This window comes from Mastacembelus armatus, chromosome 15 (genome assembly GCF_900324485.2).
Source record: "Mastacembelus armatus chromosome 15, fMasArm1.2, whole genome shotgun sequence".
Lineage (NCBI taxonomy): Eukaryota > Metazoa > Chordata > Actinopteri > Synbranchiformes > Mastacembelidae > Mastacembelus > Mastacembelus armatus.
This window is the reverse complement of record NC_046647.1, coordinates 21,904,075-21,921,948: the sequence shown is the minus strand read 5'-3', so window position 1 is coordinate 21,921,948 and position 17,874 is coordinate 21,904,075. Positions and strand designations below refer to the sequence as shown.

The 17,874-nt window shown below is 43.9% G+C and overlaps 3 protein-coding genes across 3 annotated transcripts; 2 read left to right on the top strand and 1 right to left on the bottom strand.

The window, feature by feature from the left end:
• The first annotated feature begins 525 nt into the window (after positions 1-525).
• LOC113131497 (gastrula zinc finger protein XlCGF57.1-like) lies at positions 526-3,429 on the top strand. The gene is made up of 3 exons (XM_026308807.1): positions 526-709; positions 986-1,091; positions 1,168-3,429. The coding sequence occupies exons 1-3, from the start codon at positions 611-613 to the stop codon at positions 2,796-2,798; spliced, it is 1,836 nt and encodes a 611-aa protein (XP_026164592.1). The 5' UTR covers positions 526-610; the 3' UTR covers positions 2,799-3,429.
• Positions 3,430-3,872: 443 nt separating this feature from the next.
• apmap (adipocyte plasma membrane associated protein) lies at positions 3,873-10,695 on the top strand. Its single transcript, XM_026309862.2, has 9 exons — positions 3,873-4,093; positions 5,282-5,398; positions 6,133-6,248; positions 6,726-6,818; positions 8,007-8,123; positions 8,295-8,469; positions 8,781-8,915; positions 9,309-9,501; positions 9,633-10,695. Exons 1-9 carry the CDS (start codon positions 4,002-4,004, stop codon positions 9,840-9,842), a joined length of 1,248 nt encoding a protein of 415 aa, XP_026165647.1. The 5' UTR covers positions 3,873-4,001; the 3' UTR covers positions 9,843-10,695.
• Positions 10,696-11,316: 621 nt separating this feature from the next.
• cst7 (cystatin f) lies at positions 11,317-13,230 on the bottom strand. The gene is made up of 4 exons (XM_026309863.1): positions 13,094-13,230; positions 12,420-12,592; positions 11,687-11,806; positions 11,317-11,603 (listed from the first exon to the last, which is right to left on the bottom strand). Exons 1-4 carry the CDS (start codon positions 13,146-13,148, stop codon positions 11,523-11,525), a joined length of 429 nt encoding a protein of 142 aa, XP_026165648.1. The 5' UTR covers positions 13,149-13,230; the 3' UTR covers positions 11,317-11,522.
• Positions 13,231-17,874: the final 4,644 nt, after the last annotated feature.

Here is a 17,874-nt window from a genome sequence, read left to right as displayed (position 1 = left end):
TGCTTTAACATGAACAGGGAGACGAAGGAGCAGGAGAGATTTATTTATAGAGAAATAGAAACAGTTCAGTGCAGAAATTAAATGTAAGTTCTTGTATTAAATTATCTTTTTAGATTTTATTTTATGGTTTGTATTGAAAAAATAGAAATTGACTAATCTTATCAGAATCAGAATCAGAATGAGCTTTACTGCCAAGTGAGTGTGCACAAACACACACACAAGGAATTTGTTTTCGGTACGGGGGGGGGGGGGGGGGGGTACTCCAGTGCAAACAGACATAAATACAAATGCTCGAGACTGAAAAAAGTAATTTTTACTATTATCTAAACATATAATTTACATTTAATTAATAATAAAATATATGTGTATGTAACATTTTTAATGTCATCACATGGACGTTTATTTTTTATGTAAAGTTTTTGTTGTTGTGTGTCTGACCTCCGTCCAGCAGGGGGCGACATGCGCACTTCTCGTCTGTCGTAAAACCCGTCGTAAACCATGTGCCTTTTGGGTCTTTGCCGTAAAATGAACAGCCCCTCTCGGTGGCTGAGTCGACGGTGTCTGTTGTTTGTTTTCTTTTTATTTCCAGTTTATTTGTTGTTTTGGTGAAATGTCGTCCCTGCAGCAGCTCGTCTTTCCCGCCATGGAGGAGTTCATGTTGACGGCGGTGACGGAAATCTGTCAGAAAGTGAAGCCTGACAGCTCCGAGGTCAGTTTTTCATATTTAACCTTTAAGTCACTTTATTTATGTTTCTATTTACACACGTTTAATAAATAAACAAAACCAGCTAAGCACTGGGACATATGTTTCACAGCGAGACATGCAACGTTTCCAGTTTTGAAGTTTTCAGCTCCAGTTGGAGTCAAACCGAAGTTTGTTGTTGTAAAACCTGAAGACTGTTTAGTCTGAAACTAGACACAACGAACTTTGATTTAGCTTTTATGTAAACGACTACGTCTGTCTGTCTGTCTTTCTGTCTTGTAGGAGCAGCTGCTGACTCTGATTAGGAGAGTCTGCACGGCTCTGCTGCACGAGCTGAGGCGGCTGCTGGAGGAGAACCAGGACCTGAGCAGGAGGACACTGGAGGAGGGTAAAGACTGTGACCTTTGTGAACAACCTCAGATTTTCCTTATTTCTTTGTTTTAAGGAGCACTCTCGCTTTGCAGACCATGTGCTTCCCAGAACAGAGAGAGAGGACACAGTGGTGGAAGTGAACAGCCAATCAGATCCTGCTGCAGGTGCATCCAGCCAATCAGAGCAGACTCCTGCAGCAGGAAGCAGACGCACTTTCACCTGCAGTTTCTGCAGCAGCAGCTTCTCCAGACGGGCCAACCTGGTGGCTCACCTTAGAGTCCACAGCAGAGACCGGCCTTTCACTTGTCCCGTATGTGGGAAAGGCTTCTCCGCCCGCAGCAGCGTCCGAATCCATCAGCTCACTGTCCACAACAAGCAGCGGCCGCACAGGTGTTCTCATTGTGGGAAGGCTTTCGGGACCCGCAGCCACCTCAGGGCACACCTGACATCAAGCAACCTGCCCCTCACCTGTACGGCCTGTGGGGAGACACTGGCCGCCAGATGCAGCCTCAGACAGCACCGCTGGACCTGTTTGAGGACAGACAGGAAATTCAGGTGTGCAGAGTGTGGGAAGGACTTCTTCAAGTACAGTTACCTGTCTGCTCACCAGAGAGTCCACCTAAAGGACAAACCGTTCAAATGTCCAACCTGTGAGAAAGGCTTCACTGCGCGCCGCAGCGTCCACATCCACCAGCTGACCGTCCATGGAGGACTGAAGCCGTTCACCTGCAGCGTCTGCAGGAAGACGTTCAGCCAGCGGAGTGGCCTCCAAGCTCACCTGAGGACGCACACAGGTGAGCGTCCATACACCTGTGAGCAGTGCGGGAACAGCTTCTCCAGCAGGAGCAGCCTGTCTGTGCACCGCCGCGTGCACACTGGAGAGAGGGCCTTCAGCTGCGACATTTGTGGGAAGAGCTTCAGTGTGTCAGGCAATCTGCGGCGCCATCGACTCGTCCACCTGGGCCACCGTGCATTCAGCTGCAACGTGTGCGGCCGCAGCTTCACGCAGGCCGGGCACCTAAAGGTGCACCGCGCTCTGCACAGCGGACAGTGGGCGTTCATCTGCAATGCCTGCGGGAAGGGCTTCAGGCAGCGCAGTGCACTTCTGATTCATGAGAGGAGCCACAGCGGCATCAGGCCATACAGCTGCAGCCAGTGCGGGAAATACTTCTCCTCCTCCACAGCCCTGAAACGCCACCAGCTGGTGCACAGCGGGCAGAGAGCTCATACCTGTGAGGAGTGTGGAAAGAGCTTCACCAGCGCACAGGTCCTGAAAACTCACCTGCAGCTCCACGGCACCAACAAACCGTTCTCCTGCGATGTGTGCGGCCGCGGGTACAGCTCGCTGAGCTACCTGAGGACACATCGACGAAGCCATTCAGAGGGGAAACCGTTTAGCTGCGGCCAATGTGAGAAAACCTTCACCACTCAGGCAAGTGTGAAGTTGCACCAGCGCACACACAGCGGAGAGAAACCATTCGTCTGCGAGGTCTGTGGGAAAAACTTCAGCGTGTCGCAAAACCTCGTCAGACACAAACGCGTCCACAGTGGAGAGAAACCTTTTGAATGCAGCGTCTGTGGGAAGAGGTTCAGTCAGACCAACAACCTGAAGACTCACCAGCTGGTTCACACGGGGCAGAAACCCTTCAGTTGCTCCACCTGCAGCAGGAGCTTCGCCTCCACCAGGAGCCTCAGAGACCACAGGTGTGTCGCTGCTGAGTGAAGGAGAGACGAGTGGGACAGAAAGCTGCTGAGAAAGTGGACAGGCACAGTGTTTTCAGGGCCTCATACAGGACCTGATGAGGATGAGAGGTCATCCAAGGGAAAATAAAAAAACTTCTTAGAAATTAAAAAAAAGTTGGTTTTGAACCTGGTTCAGGTTTGAAGCCAAGATACAATTTATGACTATGTTTTGGCTCCAAACTGACTCAGATATCAGTGTTGATGATATTGCTGCTGATGTGAAGACAGAGTCCAAGAGAAAATAAGAAAATCTAATTAAAATTTATATTTCATGTTCAGTTTTAGAGAAGAGTCTCTTAAAGAAACAGAGCATGAATAAATCACTCCTCGCTTTAATGACTGCACTGAGAGGAACCAAACACACACAACACTGTGAACACTCTGCTGAGACTGAAGCCAAATACGTTTTTGTCAAACCAGACAATTATCTGCAGGTTTGTATGCATTACTACAATATTTATTTCTGAAGTTGGAGTTTTATTTTGATATTTTTTGTTTAGATTTGAAGTTTTGATGAACTCAGGGCTGAGCCAAAAACACTTTACTTCATGGAAAAGACAAAATAAACATACTGAGAGTCTTTGTTTTTGTCCATCATCCATTATCTATACCTGCTTATCCCTAATTAGGGTCACAGGGATTTGCTGGAGTCTATCCCAGCTCTCTGGGTGAAATGTAGGTCCATCGTCTTTGTTTTTGTGCTTAAGAATCTCAAGTGGCAAATAAATACTAACATAATACTAACTAAACATCAGACGTTAATGACCAGTTCCTCTAGCTGGCAGAAATCACTCACTGCACCATTTATACATATTGGTTGTTTTTTGATGAAAGCTGCTTTTATATTTATGCTAATATTTTATTTTCAGGCTGAGTGTTTATCTTTTAAATTATGTTTCTTTCTAATATTTTTTTACTTTCACGGTTTTGTTTTATTTTAGTTTACTTTTCCTTCTTATTTTATTCAGTTAGTTTTTATTTATTTATTTGTTTGGTTTTTGTAGTTTGTTTTTGTGGGGGGATTATTTTGAAGCCGACCGGAAGTTGACACTATAACATTGTCGGCGTCCTCAGAAAGGGCGTCCTCCGTCTGCGCCCGGGTTAAACGTCAACACAGCAAACCGTTCCAGCTCCAGACAGTCACCTGCACCGAACTGAAGCGGACCCAACCTCTGAGTCCAACATGAACGAGTCCGAGGGGCTCCGTTACCGGCGGCAGCACGCACCGCGGGTTATCACCGACGAGCTGCCCGAGCACCGACACAAGGGGTCCGGGTAAGGAAGGAGCGGATCCAACGACCGTTACTGCCCCGTTATCGTTTGTTTGTGTTAGATTGATTATTGACCAGCTGCTTCTGATTGGTCGACAGCATGAAGAAGGTTATTGATGTCGCAATATCTGTTTTTGAGTTAATCGATCAGAGGCCGATCGGTTTCTGATCATTAAAACGGGAGAAATTATGTCGCTGCTGATTGATCGTTTTTTTAGATGGATCAATAAGTTAATACTGAAGCATGATCCATGTTTATACAGACTTAATATCTGACTCTTTAACATTCCGCCTGGAAAAACAGTGTAATATTGTATGTGGTTATAATTTCACAGACGACGACTCTTTATTGATCCGTCTGGAGTCAAATTAGTGAAACAAAGTCCAGTGTGAAGCTCCGTGTGTTGGACACTGGACATAATAAGCAAAGATGTAGCAAGACAGTGCCCCCTGGCCCAATTTAAACGCCCCCAGAGCCCCAGGCTGAAAGGCACACAACATGACCACAAAGACTCCTTAAGACAATTACGCAACAACAGTTTTTGTTTGTTTTGTGGGGCTGTAATTGTGTGATTGTTGTTGTTTTTTTAATTTTGTGAGTCTTTCGAGTCTTTTTGAGTCTTTGTCGTCACTGTTTGTGTTTTTTGGTCATTGCCCGCCTTTTTGTGGTTTTTGCCTTTTCACAACAGCGACCGTTGTAACCCTCATTTCAGACTGAGCCCCCCCCCCCAGGGGAGCCAGATTGATGAAATGTGGTTTGAGCCTTTGTTCACTTCTGTGCTGAAACAATCTCCTTGTTTGCTGATTAGATGATGAACAGAAAATTAATTAATCATGTCATGTAACAAGAAGCTGGCAGGTATTTTTATTTGTAAACATGTAAACTAAATATCTGACTCTTTAACAGTTGTTAGAAACACACTTGGTAGAGTGTGCACTGTACATCAAAAGCTATATATATATATATATATATATATATATATATATATATATATATATATATATATATATATATGTATGTATGTATGTGTGTGTGTGTGTGTGTATATAATTTATCCAGATTATAAAAGTTGTCACACACATAAGAAGAGGATCGAGTGTGGATCCCTGAGGAACGCCACAGAATTTAATGAACCATGTGCAGATTCAGCTGTTGTTAAACTAACCTTTTTTCTGTTGTTTTCCATTTTAGCACCTACAGTGGGAAGGTTTTCCAGGTCACACTGCTCTCCCTGGGTGGCTTTCTGCTTCTTCCTGTCCTTATCATCACCCTAATCCTGGAGTCTCCCATCCAGCCCGAGGTCTTCAGGCAAGTCCTCACAGAAAAGCTGTAAAAAAAACCCACAATATTTCTGGAAAATCAGTGGGAAAAAATCTTACATGAATGTTTATTAAGTGGAAATATCATGCAGTTCTACAGTCTGCCTCAGTTCACTGATCTCTACCTTCTGATCCAGTTCAAACCAGTAAAATTGTTTTAAACCAAACACACTGGTCTTCTCAGGCCTTTACAAATCAAATCATCAGAAATTAAAAAGGATTTTTGTAGAAACTAAAACTATCGATCGTGTCCACCTGAAGCTTTTAAGTTGGTTCTATAAAGTCCCATTAACTCCAGTCCTGATTTTTATTGAGAGAATAAAGTGATATATTTAATATTTTAGGGTTAGTGTTGGTGAATATGTGAACTTTGTGCAGTTTTGTCAACATCTGCCAACTTTGCTGCTTCCTGTGGTTAATAATTCATGACAAGAAGCGTTTCCAAACACCTGTGGCAGCTCTCACAGCAGGACAGCTGATCCTGATTCAAACAGTCTCTGATTGTTTTTCCATGACGTGGAAACTGAAACAGAAATGTGTTTTTTATCACTGAGCTTTGAAAATTAGTTTTCTATCACAAACTTGTATCACAAGTTTCTGGGGGACATAAACAGGAATCAAGTCACGACGCTGCTGTTAAATAAAGATGTGTGAATGTGTCAAGAGCAGCAGAAATTTAACTCCTCACAGAATATTTGTGAAATAGTAATTCTTGTGCTGTAGTCTGAAGGAGCCCCCGCTGATGAAGGGCTGCTGGGAGCCGAACCTGAAGCTCAGAGAGGCCCAGAGACTCTTTGAAGACCAGATCACTGGCCCAGAGTCCATTGCCAACATCGGAGGTTAGCCTGTTTGTTTGTTGATGCTGATTTCTGCAACTTAATGAAGCTCAACAAGTCACTGCAGCTGGATTTTAAATGAAGCTGTAATATATGAAGGAAAAATATTTCTGGAGATAAAGTTCATAATATTTAATATCATATTTCTAATTAATATTTTTTTATTATTTTTTTTCTTGAAAATACAAAATGATGAGTAGTGTATTATTCTGAGACTATAGTGGTAATATTTTTTAAATAAAGGTAGATGCAACTTTTTCTTAATCTTAAAATGAATTGAATTGAGAATGAAAATAATGGTCTTTATTAATAATAACAATAAAAATAGTCTGAAATAAAAATTCACATCACATTTGAAGCATTTCCAGGAAAATCTGGTCTGACCCTGAACATCTGAGAAAAGTGTGGAGGAACCAGTCGTTTCTCAGTGAACAACATGGAACAGACTGAGAGCTGACAGATGTTTGTCTCCTCCTGCAGATGTTATTTTTACCGGAACAGCTGATGGAAAAATCTTGAAGCTGATTGGTCGAAGGATCCACACGGTGACGAGACTCGGAAAACCGCCCTGTGGTGAGTTTAATTCGTTTAAATTAATTTAGTCAGGTTCAGTTTAGTTCGAATTAGTTGGTTGAAACGTTAAGTTTAGGGCTTAACTCAGTTTAGTTTGAATTATTTTGGTTTTGTTGTGTCAGGGTTAGGTTTTAGTTTATTTTAGTTTAGTTCAACGTGTAGTTTAAATTTACATTAACTTTATATTTACGTCTAGTTCAGATTTAAACTAAAAGTTTTTATAAACTTAAATGTTTCTAACTTGAACTTAAGAAAATAAAACCACTGGAACTAAACTGTTAAAGTGCACATTTAGTTTGAGCTCGGTTCTTCTTTTTCAACTTTAAAACAGCTTAAAGAATTTTTTCCTCACAAAACTCTAAACTAACAAATTTGTGTCTGGTCTTTGTTGCATCACTTTGGACGTTGACAGTTAAAGTCCAGGGTGACGCAACAGCAGCGCCGTGTTGAGACGTGTTTCCTGCTCGTCCTGATCCATTTCAACATGTGAACTGCACCTGGGACCACAGATCTCGCGTCCTTCGCTTCGTTTGTGATTTCAGCACTTTAAAGTTCAACCTAAACTCACACCAGTTTAGGGTTTTAGTTAAATTAGGCTTTAAACTGTTAAACACAGCCTGTTCTCTTCTTCACGGCTTTCTTAAACATTCATGGAACCAACTTAAACTATAACAAACTAAATCAACTAAATATGTATGTAATTAGAATCTGAGCTTGAAAAAACTGCCTCAGATTTTAGGTTTAGTTTTAAATTTAGTTTGTTTCATTTTTAAGGTTTTTTAAAACTTTTTAAAACTTCGACCTTAATGAAAAATGAAGAAATTAACAAACAGGAAGTCAATTTTATTGTGAAACGATGTTTTTCCTGAAGGGTCAGTTTTCAGAGAAAGGTGAAGGTGGAGAAGCTGCTGAGTCACATTATTGACTTCAAATCAAAAGATGAGTCAGGAAAATAAAAGCACCCGAGGCAGCTCAGAGATCACTCACTCATATCGTCACCTCACGCACCTGAAATGATGTAAGGTTTATTTTAGGGTTTATTCAATCAAAGACGTGTGAATTTGAACATTAAAGCATCTGAACTACACAGGGCTCATGAATTCAGTTTGAAAGGTTTTAGTTTTGGGGGTTTTCAACCATCTCAAATGGAGCATTTGTTGTCTAATTGTTTGTGTTGGTGTGTTTCAGGTTCCCGAGACGACGAGCCGAGCTGCGGGAGGCCACTGGGTATCAGAGTCGGACCCAACGGGACTCTGTTTGTAGCCGACGCCTACCTGGGTCTGTTCGAAGTCAACCCAAGCACAGGTCACTGAGCTTCTACTGTAATACAGTTTGTGTTCAGACTGTTTCACAGCTGTTTATTCACCTGGACAGTCAGTTGTAGGTGTTGTAGGTTGTTATAGTAGGAGTAGGAGTAGAGCGCCCCCTGGCTTCATCAGAGATGTGCACATTTTAATTCTTGCTCTTTCTGTGCAGGTGAGGCAACCAGGTTGGTAAAGGGTGGGCAGGTTGTTGGCAGCAGGAGGTTGGCGTTCATCAACGACGTGGCAGTGACTCAGGATGGGAAGAAGGTGTACTTCACCGACTCCAGCAGCAGGTGGCAGCGCAGAGATTACCTGAACCTCATTATGGAGGCCACCGCCGACGGACGGTACGTTGTTCTGTCCCCTCATTGGTTTTTAATCCACTTTTTATATTTTGTGACATTTGTGACACTTTTTGAAATTTTGAAATTTTTTGTTCTGGGTTGCTGGTAATGAAATTTCCTGTAACTTTTTCACATTAAAAGCTTCCATATTTTATGAATCTAACTAATAGGTGTGGATGAGATACTAAATCCTGGGGGTTTAAATATCATTTATTGCTGTGATCAGCAGCCGGCGTGCACTTCTCAAAAGATTTCTGGTGGCACACCCAGTTTTCAGTGCATAATGAGGTTTGTCATGTATTTTATTTTGTCAGTGTGCTGGAGTACGACACTGAGACCAAAGAGCTGACGGTGGTGATGGAAAACCTTCGCTTCCCAAATGGCATCCAGCTGCTGCCCGACGAGGAGTCTGTGCTGGTGGCAGAGACCACCATGGCCCGGATCCGCAGGTAACACACCTGATTCACCTGTACCTGCAGGACAGATCTGGTTTTCCTTAACTTCTTGTGTTTCAGAGTTTTGGGTTCTAAACATGGATCTAATTAATAATTCGATCAGGAATCAGGAAGGTCTGTGCAGCTTCATTAGCATAGATATAATCTGTTTTTTATTTTGTTTTTTTTGTTTCACAAATACAATAAAATGAACAAAATAAATAGAAATAGAAAGGGTCAGTTTTATTCGGCACGTACACAGATTTGTGCGGTTCTGTATTTGTTCGGCGTCTCGTGTTCACTCACACTTGTGTGTGATGTGAAGACATGACCTGACCAAGATGTGATGGGGTAAAACAGGTGACAAACCAGATCAGCTCAGATTCTTTACACCTGCTCTTGCACCAGGGTTCATGTGGCCGGTCTCAATAAAGGCGGGATGGACACGTTCATGGACAACCTGCCTGGTTTTCCCGACAACATCCGTCCGAGCTCGACCGGAGGTTACTGGGTGGTCATGTCTGCGGTGCGGCCGAACCCCGGCTTCTCCATGCTGGACTTTCTGTCCCAGAGACCCTGGCTGAAGAAACTCATCTTCAAGGTAAATGAGACAAAGAGCAGGAACATTTCAGAGGCGTCACCAGAAACCTTCACGTGCTCCCAGGTGTCCGAGCAGAGACGGTAAATTGAATTTCCTGTCTGTCATCTCTCCTTTCCTTCGCTCCTCTGCAGCTCTTCAGTCAGGAGGTGTTGATGAAGTTCGTCCCTCGCTACAGTTTGGTGGCCGAGCTCCACGACGGCGGTGTCTGCACACGGAGCTTCCATGACCCCAGCGGCCTGGTGGTGGCCTACGTCAGTGAGGCCCATGAGCATGATGGGAGTCTGTACCTAGGCTCCTTCCGCTCGCCGTACATCGCCAAACTCGACCTGCGAAAGGTGTAGAGCGGCGCCCCGGTGGACGAATGTGTAAATTCTGTGTTTTTGAAGTCTGCACGCGGTGTCAGCGGTTCGGTTCTGACGTGGTTTGGTCATGGTGACTGGACCTGCTGGCATCATTGTGTTGGTGTTTCGGGTTCTGCTGCAGACTTGAGCTCATTGCTTTTGTTTCAACGTGTCATGAACCACATTCAGCAGGCGACTGACTTTAACATGACTTGGCTGAAATGTGTCACTAACTGAAAGTTGATGTGAAGGTCGCTCAGAGCAGCGGCCGACGATTACTCTAAGTATCTGTTCTATATGAAATCTGAGAAAAATCTTTGGCAATTAGATTAAAAAAAAGCTAAATCAATGCAAACATCTGCAGAACAACTGTTGATTACCAATCAGTTCATTGATCAGTTGATACTAAGCAGCGGGAAGTTTTTCTAGCCTCATCAGAAATGAATCAGGAAACTGACCCGGTCCACTAACACTCATACTCAGCTTTGTCTGCAGTGACTGAAAGGTCAGATTCACTGGACTCACCAGGTTCAACAGGTCCCAGAACACAAACAGACTCGGCCTGATAACGGCCTGAACAGGCTTGATCCTGTTACCTAAAAACATCAGATTCCAAAATAGTTTGTGTTTGTTGTTTTGAGCTAAAAGGTTCAGACTTACACTCTAACAAGTTTTACTGTGAGCAGAATTTCAAAGATGTGTTTCCGTTAAAGCTGTGGTCTGTTCTGATTTCTGCTTCACATGAATTTCTATGCCTATTTTTGGACTTGTCCTTCTTGTACATGACAGATTCATGTGTGTTTGTTCTGCAGCTTCTTGGCTTCCTGTGAATAAAACCTGACGCTGAGATGAACCTGAGTGATGTTGCTGTCTGAGGAAGTTAAAGTTCCCCTTTATTCATTTAACTCACGGTGTCAAAACTGAGAAGAAGCAAACCAACAGATTATCAGATCATTTAACACGACAGACCCAAGCCCACCTTTAACTTTCTGCTCAATAATGAACATAATCACATTTAGTGGTGGCTTTCCTGCCCGTCACATGGGACCAGTGTTTCAGATCTGCTAGTGGTTTCAACAGTTGTTTGAAAACAGCATGAGGACACAGAAATTGGCTGGTGGACTGTTCAGGGTCAACCCCACCTGTTAGCCAACACCCTGAAGAAGTTGGCAACTTCCTGCCGGCCAGTTGTGGTCACAGTCCGCGTATCTTTGTCTGCAGCTGTCCTCGTTAACGCTGTTGAGTCATGTGACTGTCAAAACACACTGCTCTGATTTGTCACTGTCCTGTCACATGTTGAACCTGCACAGGTTAAACTGCTGCTGAGAACAGGTCGTGAGGTCATCAGCTCCACCTGAGCTGCTTCACCTGCAGACAACCTGTCAGCTGACAGAATCCAGGTGGCCACACCCCCAGAGTGTTTCAGACGGGTTTAACTCCCCCAGTTAAGGCCCGAAGACGTTAAAAATAATAGTTTGGGGGTCAAAACATTTATACATTCGTCATAATTTCAGTCAGTAACACAAAACTATATTTTTCCAAAGAAATGTGGGACAGATGTCAGTCACCCCTGAACTGGACCATTTAAAACCTTAATTATTTAATTTCATTATTATTATTGTCATATACACAATTTTACTGCAGACAGGTGGATGTGGAGGGTGGAGGCCGCCAGAGCTTTCATGCTTTACAGTGGAGGATCTGAGTCGTGTTTTCATTTTTCCAGGGAATCATCCAAAACTCAAAGTGACACTGAAACGTCTGAAACACAAATAAAGTGTTTTATTGTCCATGTTCGTGCTCGAACACTGAATGAATCCGTAACACCTGCACCTCGGACTCACCTGGTGGAGAGGCCCCTTAGGCTGGAAGTCACACTTGGACAGGTTTTTGCTGTTTCTCCTTTTATGGCACACAGTTCTGGAAATCTCTAGGTCTATGATGTACCGGACCCCCTTCACAATCTGAAAACAAAAAAACAGGTAGTTTATTTCTACCTGGGATAAGTTACGTCTACCTGTGCTTCAGACAAAAACACAGCCACTGCACATTTGACTTTCAGGTTACATTTTGGGAACATTCAAATGTTTTGTGTAATTTGTGTAATAAAACCCACGTTCGGAGAAAACACTAAGGATTTAAGGTGCTACGGGTCAGGACTCATTGAGAAATAAACTAGTCTAATGTATCTGACAGGTTCTATAACTGTGGCTGAGGTTTACACGTAGAGTCTGTGTCAGGCTGTTTAGGTTTCTTGAGATCCTGTTAGTTTCTCTTACTGTCTGGTACAAGACTGAGTTAGTCTGGCTTTTATTTTGTACTTGTTTCAATTTGTTTCTATGGGGAGGGAGCTCCTGTCACCCATGTCAATCAAGTTTCACTGAAGCTGAATTAGATCCTTAGATAATTCTTTAATCAGACCCTTTAACGTGTAAATGACGGGATGCATTTTAAAAACCTTCATGAAGGCTGTTTGAAGCGATTTAGTTTCATTTCTTCAAGGCTGGCTTTACATCAAAGTGTCCCATGACCTTTGACCTCACAGACACGAGTCTGTCCAGGTGTTTCCTGTCATACCTGTTTCTGAGCTCGGCGAATGGCAGAGGGTTTGAAGAGGTAGGCGTCATTTGATTGGTTGTTGAAGGAGTAGGCAGCATTGAGGACGACCTGCTGGAGGCCGCGGTCGTTCTGGCTGATGTTGACTGGAGCTCCAGGCATGGAGTGGCCATGGTGGCTGTCTGCCGCCAGCCCTGGAAGAGAAGAAGAAGAAGCGTGACCTCTGCTTTGTGTTTGTATGTCGCCTTGTGTTCATGTTGTGTTGTCCTGCTGCTCTGTGACAACACTCGAGCTGCACACTCTGTGGTGGCCTAACACTTCCTGGTTGCCTCATCAGTCTTCCTGCTGTGCAGCTTCAGACTCTTTAGAAGAAAAATAATCGTTTTTTGTTTCTAACCATCGATTCAGCCACTGTGTGAGAAAAATACTTTTATGAGCAGTTTGGCATCAGTGACCTGGCAGCTGAGTTCTGCTGTGAAAAGCACCAGAAGAGTCTAGGTGCTGTTTCAAGGCGTCTTCCTGAACTGTTGTGTTTTCACTTTTGAACTGTGAACTAGTGAAAACTGAGCCGAGCAGTTTTAAAACAAATAGGAGGCACTGAAGTGGAAAAGGACAGAAAGGTGGAGCCCACAAAGAGTAAACCATGAAAGGAAAGCCATCCAGGAACAGGAAGTGTTGAGGTTTATTTGTCTTACCCAGAGCAGCGAGCACAGAAACCAGCAGCAACAGCAGCAGCGTCTTCACTCCCATCCTGTTCTGCTTCTGCGGTGACTCTGATGTTCCTGTCGGGTGAACACAGGTTCTAAGAAGCTGTCATGCTGCTTCCTGGCTGTGACATCACTTCCTGGACCTGCAGAGCTGTTGCTCCTGATTGGTTGGTTCAGGCTCCACCTCCTGCTGCTGCTTCAGTCCACAGTGTAGGCAAACAGGTCTTGTTGTGGTGTGTGTGTGTGTGTGTGTGTGTTGCTGCTCTGTGACCACACAGATTCTGGACTCTTGATGTGTTTTCAATGCACACATCTTTATTTGTAACTAAAGCTGTGGTGCAGTAAATGCAAAGCTGTTATCAGACCAGTCAGCTGCTGTTCAGTAGAAAAATGAATTCAAACCATTGATCAGTGTCAAATCCTCATTAACACGTTCAGATTCCTGTCACCACAAGTGTTTATGATAATCAGCCACCTGTTAATTCATTCTGGGCAGGATGTTTGTTGTTATAGTATTTTTTTTTTTTTTTTTTTTTTTGCTTTTTGCCAAAGGACTCACATTGGATCCACATGGGGCCTTCTTCCTTCTGGATGTGTTAGCATCTGCAGCTAACCTGTTGGTTTTGGTAGCATTAGCCACCTAGCATGGTCAGGACTGGATGTTTGGATTGAATGAATCTGATTTGAACTTGGCAGGAAGTGGAGCTTTGTGTAACATTAGTGCTTTGGGTCACATTAGCAGGAACCAGAGCGTCTACTGGGCTCACAGGTAAATGTGTCTTCTGGAAAGTCTCTGTCCACCTGGTGTCCATAGTCTTTGTTGCTGTCAGGGGATAAAGCAGGAACCTTTCTTTGGAAACCAGTTCTCCTGTGCAAGTATGACTGTGACACAATCGAACATTAAAGATATTCAGATATGACCTGAGTGAAGCCGCAGTCACTGTTCAGACACAAACATGCAGGTTTCAGTGGAAATACATTGAGTTTTTATTAGCAAGCAGTATAGTCCAGAGGTTATTTAAAAAATCAAGAAAACAGCCAATCACATTACAGCACTGTTTGTCTTGCAGCTGGGCAGGAAGTATGTTTCTCTGTGTGTGTGTGTGTGTGTGTGTGTGTGTGTGTGTGTGCGTGCGTGTGCGTGCGTGCGTGTACTGTGATAGGCTAACCGTTTCTCTCTGCAGCCAGTGTTTGTGCTAAGCTAAGCTAAACACAACACATCACTTCCTGGTTTGTGACACAGGTGATTAATTGATGGGTAATATTTTTTTTTCTGTGTCTTCCTGCTCCTCCAGCGTTTCTGTTTCTGGCTGACATTTGTAACATAAACTGGAAGTTTTGTTTGTCTTTTTATAGTAATGAAGTGTCAGATGAACTGATGATGACCGGGTATGCAGGTGTAGAGACCAACATGTCTGAGGATGGTTGCAGCCCTTTAGCCCAGTGTTCATATTAAGCTGCCAAGAATGAGAAAGGCCAAGTGCGTGTTTCCCAAAAAGTCCTCAGAAAGTTTATTCTTCTGAGTGTCGTCCATGACGGTCTGGGTCCAGAGTGTCAGTCTCCAGAGGAGACAGTGCAGATTTGCACTGTCCACCCCCACTAATACATCCTGGTTTACAAACAATAAAGCTGCTGATTCAGTGTGTGTGACTGAGTCCAAATCCCATCCAGAGACTGACAGCATCAATGAACGTGGTGTCCTCAGCATAATGTGTGTGAATCCAGAACTTGGTCCAGCTTATCGGTCTGTGCCGTAGACCTCCATTGTTGTCCAAAAACTATTAAAAACACAGCAGGGAGCCACATCGCTGACCTGGCTCACATGGTTCTTCGTCACCAACAATGGGAGGCCCGTCTTTTTACAAAAACATAAATGCACCGTCCTTTTTGTGTCCTGTAATAAACCATCCTGGACCCTGAAGGGAAGAGCGTGGTTTTCTAAATAACCAATAAGATTAATCATGATTCTACATTTTCAGCTCAGTGTAGATGGGGGAGCCGACACCCATTGGCTGGTCTGGAGGTCACGTTCTTGAGCCTGGACTCTTGGTTAGTGAAGTGTTAACTCAGCTTCGAACACATTTTGGGAAACACGGCCATGGTCAGTTAGAGAGACGGGAGCGTTTAACCCCACTTCCTGTCCAAGCTCCACCCTGTAAACATTAAGCCTCGGTCAGACCCAGATCAAACATCAGCTGGGAGCATTCATTTTCATCACCCTTTGGTCCAGGGTGGGTGGGTAGAGAAATATTGCAGTGGTTTTTATTAATAAGATATTTGATCACGGTCTGACAGTGGTGATTGTGATCAGACCTGGCGCTCAGTATCTCTACAAATATTTTCCTGTTGGGTTTTACTGCTGGGAAGATTTTTGGGGGTGAAGTATCTCTCAGCGTCCATCCATAACAACTGATCTGATGATTAGGAACCTAAACAGATATTTGTTCTATTTGTTCTCCAACAGGACAAAAGATTTGCAGAAACTTTCTGAGGCCGGTCTGATTGTGACGCAGAGTATTTGACCAGCTGGAACAGAAATCAAAGCCAATACAAAACAAATACACACAGAGACAACAAAAATAATAATTTTGCAGTTTCTTAGGTCAGACGAGGCACACGTCTTATCAAAGACAACTTGATCCAGGAATCACATAGTCTAGGGTCAGGGGTCCGGTATCAGGGACCCATTATTGGATCCAGTTTCAGTGAGGCAGTGTCAGTGATCCAGTATCAATCAGTCCAGTGCCAGTGATCTAGTTTGCGTCAGTCCAGTCTCAGTCAGTTAGTGTTAGGGATCTAGTTTCAGTCGGTCCGGTCTTGGTCAGTCCAGTATCAGGGCTCTAGTTTCAGTCAGTCCAGTGTCAGGGATCTAGTTTCACTTGGTCCAGTGTCAGGGATCTAGATTCAGTCAGTCCAGTCTCGGCCAGTCCAGTATCGGGAATCTAGTTTTAGTCTGTCCAGTCTCAGTCGATCCAATATCAGGGATCTAGTTTCAGTCAGTCCAGTCTCAGCCAATCCAGGATCTAGTATCACTGGGTCCAGTGCAAGGGATCTAGTTTCAGTTGATCCAGTGTCAGTGATCTAGTTTCAGTCGGTCCAGTCTCAGTCAGTCCAGTATAAGGGATCTAGTTTCAGTCAGTCCAATGTCAGGGATCTAGTTTTAGTCAGTCCAGTATCAGGGATTTGGTTTCAGTCAGTCCAGTCTCAGTCAGACCAGTATCAGGGATCTAGTTTCAGTCAGTCCAGAATCAGGGATCTAGTTTTAGTCAGTCCAGCATCAGGGATCTAGTTTCAGTCGATCCACTGTCAGAGATCTAGTTTCACTTGGTCCAGTGTCAGGGATCTAGATTCAGTCAGTCCAGTCTCGGCCAGTCCAGTATCGGGGATCTAGTTTTAGTCTGTCCAGTCTCAGTCGATCCAATATCAGGGATCTAGTTTTAGTCAGTCCAGTCTCAGCCAATCCAGGATCTAGTATCACTGGGTCCAGTGCAAGGGATCTAGTTTCAGTTGATCCAGTGTCAGTGATCTAGTTTCAGTCGGTCCAGTCTCAGTCAGTCCAGTATCAGGGATCTAGTTTCAGTCAGTCCAGTGTCAGGGATCTAGTTTTAGTCAGTCCAGTATCAGGGATTTGGTTTCAGTCAGTCCAGTCTCAGTCAGACCAGTATCAGGGATCTAGTTTCAGTCAGTCCAGAATCAGGGATCTAGTTTTAGTCAGTCCAGAATCAGGGATCTAGTTTCAGTCGATCCACTGTCAGAGATCTAGTTTTAGTCAGTCCAGTATCAGGGATCTAGTTTCAGTCAGTCCAGAATCAGGGATCTAGTTTTAGTCAGTCCAGAATCAGGGATCTAGTTTCAGTCGATCCACTGTCAGAGATCTAGTTTTAGTCAGTCCAGTATCAGGGATCTAGTTTCAGTCAGTCCAGAATCAGGGATCTAGTTTTAGTCAGTCCAGAATCAGGGATCTAGTTTTAGTCTGTCCAGTGTCAGGGATCTAGTTTCAATCAGTCCAGTATCAGGGACCTAGTTTCAGTCAGTCCAGAGTCAGGGACCTAGTTTCAGTCAGTCCAGAGTCAGGGATCTAGTTTCAGTCGGTCCAGTCTCAGTCAGACCAGTATCAGGGATCTAGTTTCAGTCAGTCCAGTGTCAGGGATCTAGTTTTAGTCAGTCCAGTATCAGGGATTTGGTTTCAGTCAGTCCAGTCTCAGTCAGACCAGTATCAGGGATCTAGTTTCAGTCAGTCCAGAATCAGGGATCTAGTTTTAGTCAATCCAGAATCAGGGATCTAGTTTCAGTCGATCCACTGTCAGAGATCTAGTTTTAGTCAGTCCAGTATCAGGGATCTAGTTTCAGTCAGTCCAGAATCAGGGATCTAGTTTTAGTCAGTCCAGAATCAGGGATCTAGTTTTAGTCTGTCCAGTGTCAGGGATCTAGTTTCAATCAGTCCAGTATCAGGGACCTAGTTTCAGTCAGTCCAGAGTCAGGGATCTAGTTTCAGTCAGTCCAGTCTCAGTCAGCCCAGTATCAGGGATCTAGTTTCAGTCAGTCCAGAATCAGGAACCTAGTTTTGGTCGGTCCAGCTTCAGGGATGCAGTCTCTGTGTGCACAGATAGAACCAGTTTGCTTTTATTTTTCTTTTCTCAGTTCCCACAGTGAACCTTCCAGTTTGGGCACATGTAAACTGGTCTAAATGTGTGATGAGGGGAAAATAATCAGCGCACAACACAAACTGAGCAGATTCACAGGATGATTCCCAGAACAAATCCAGATGT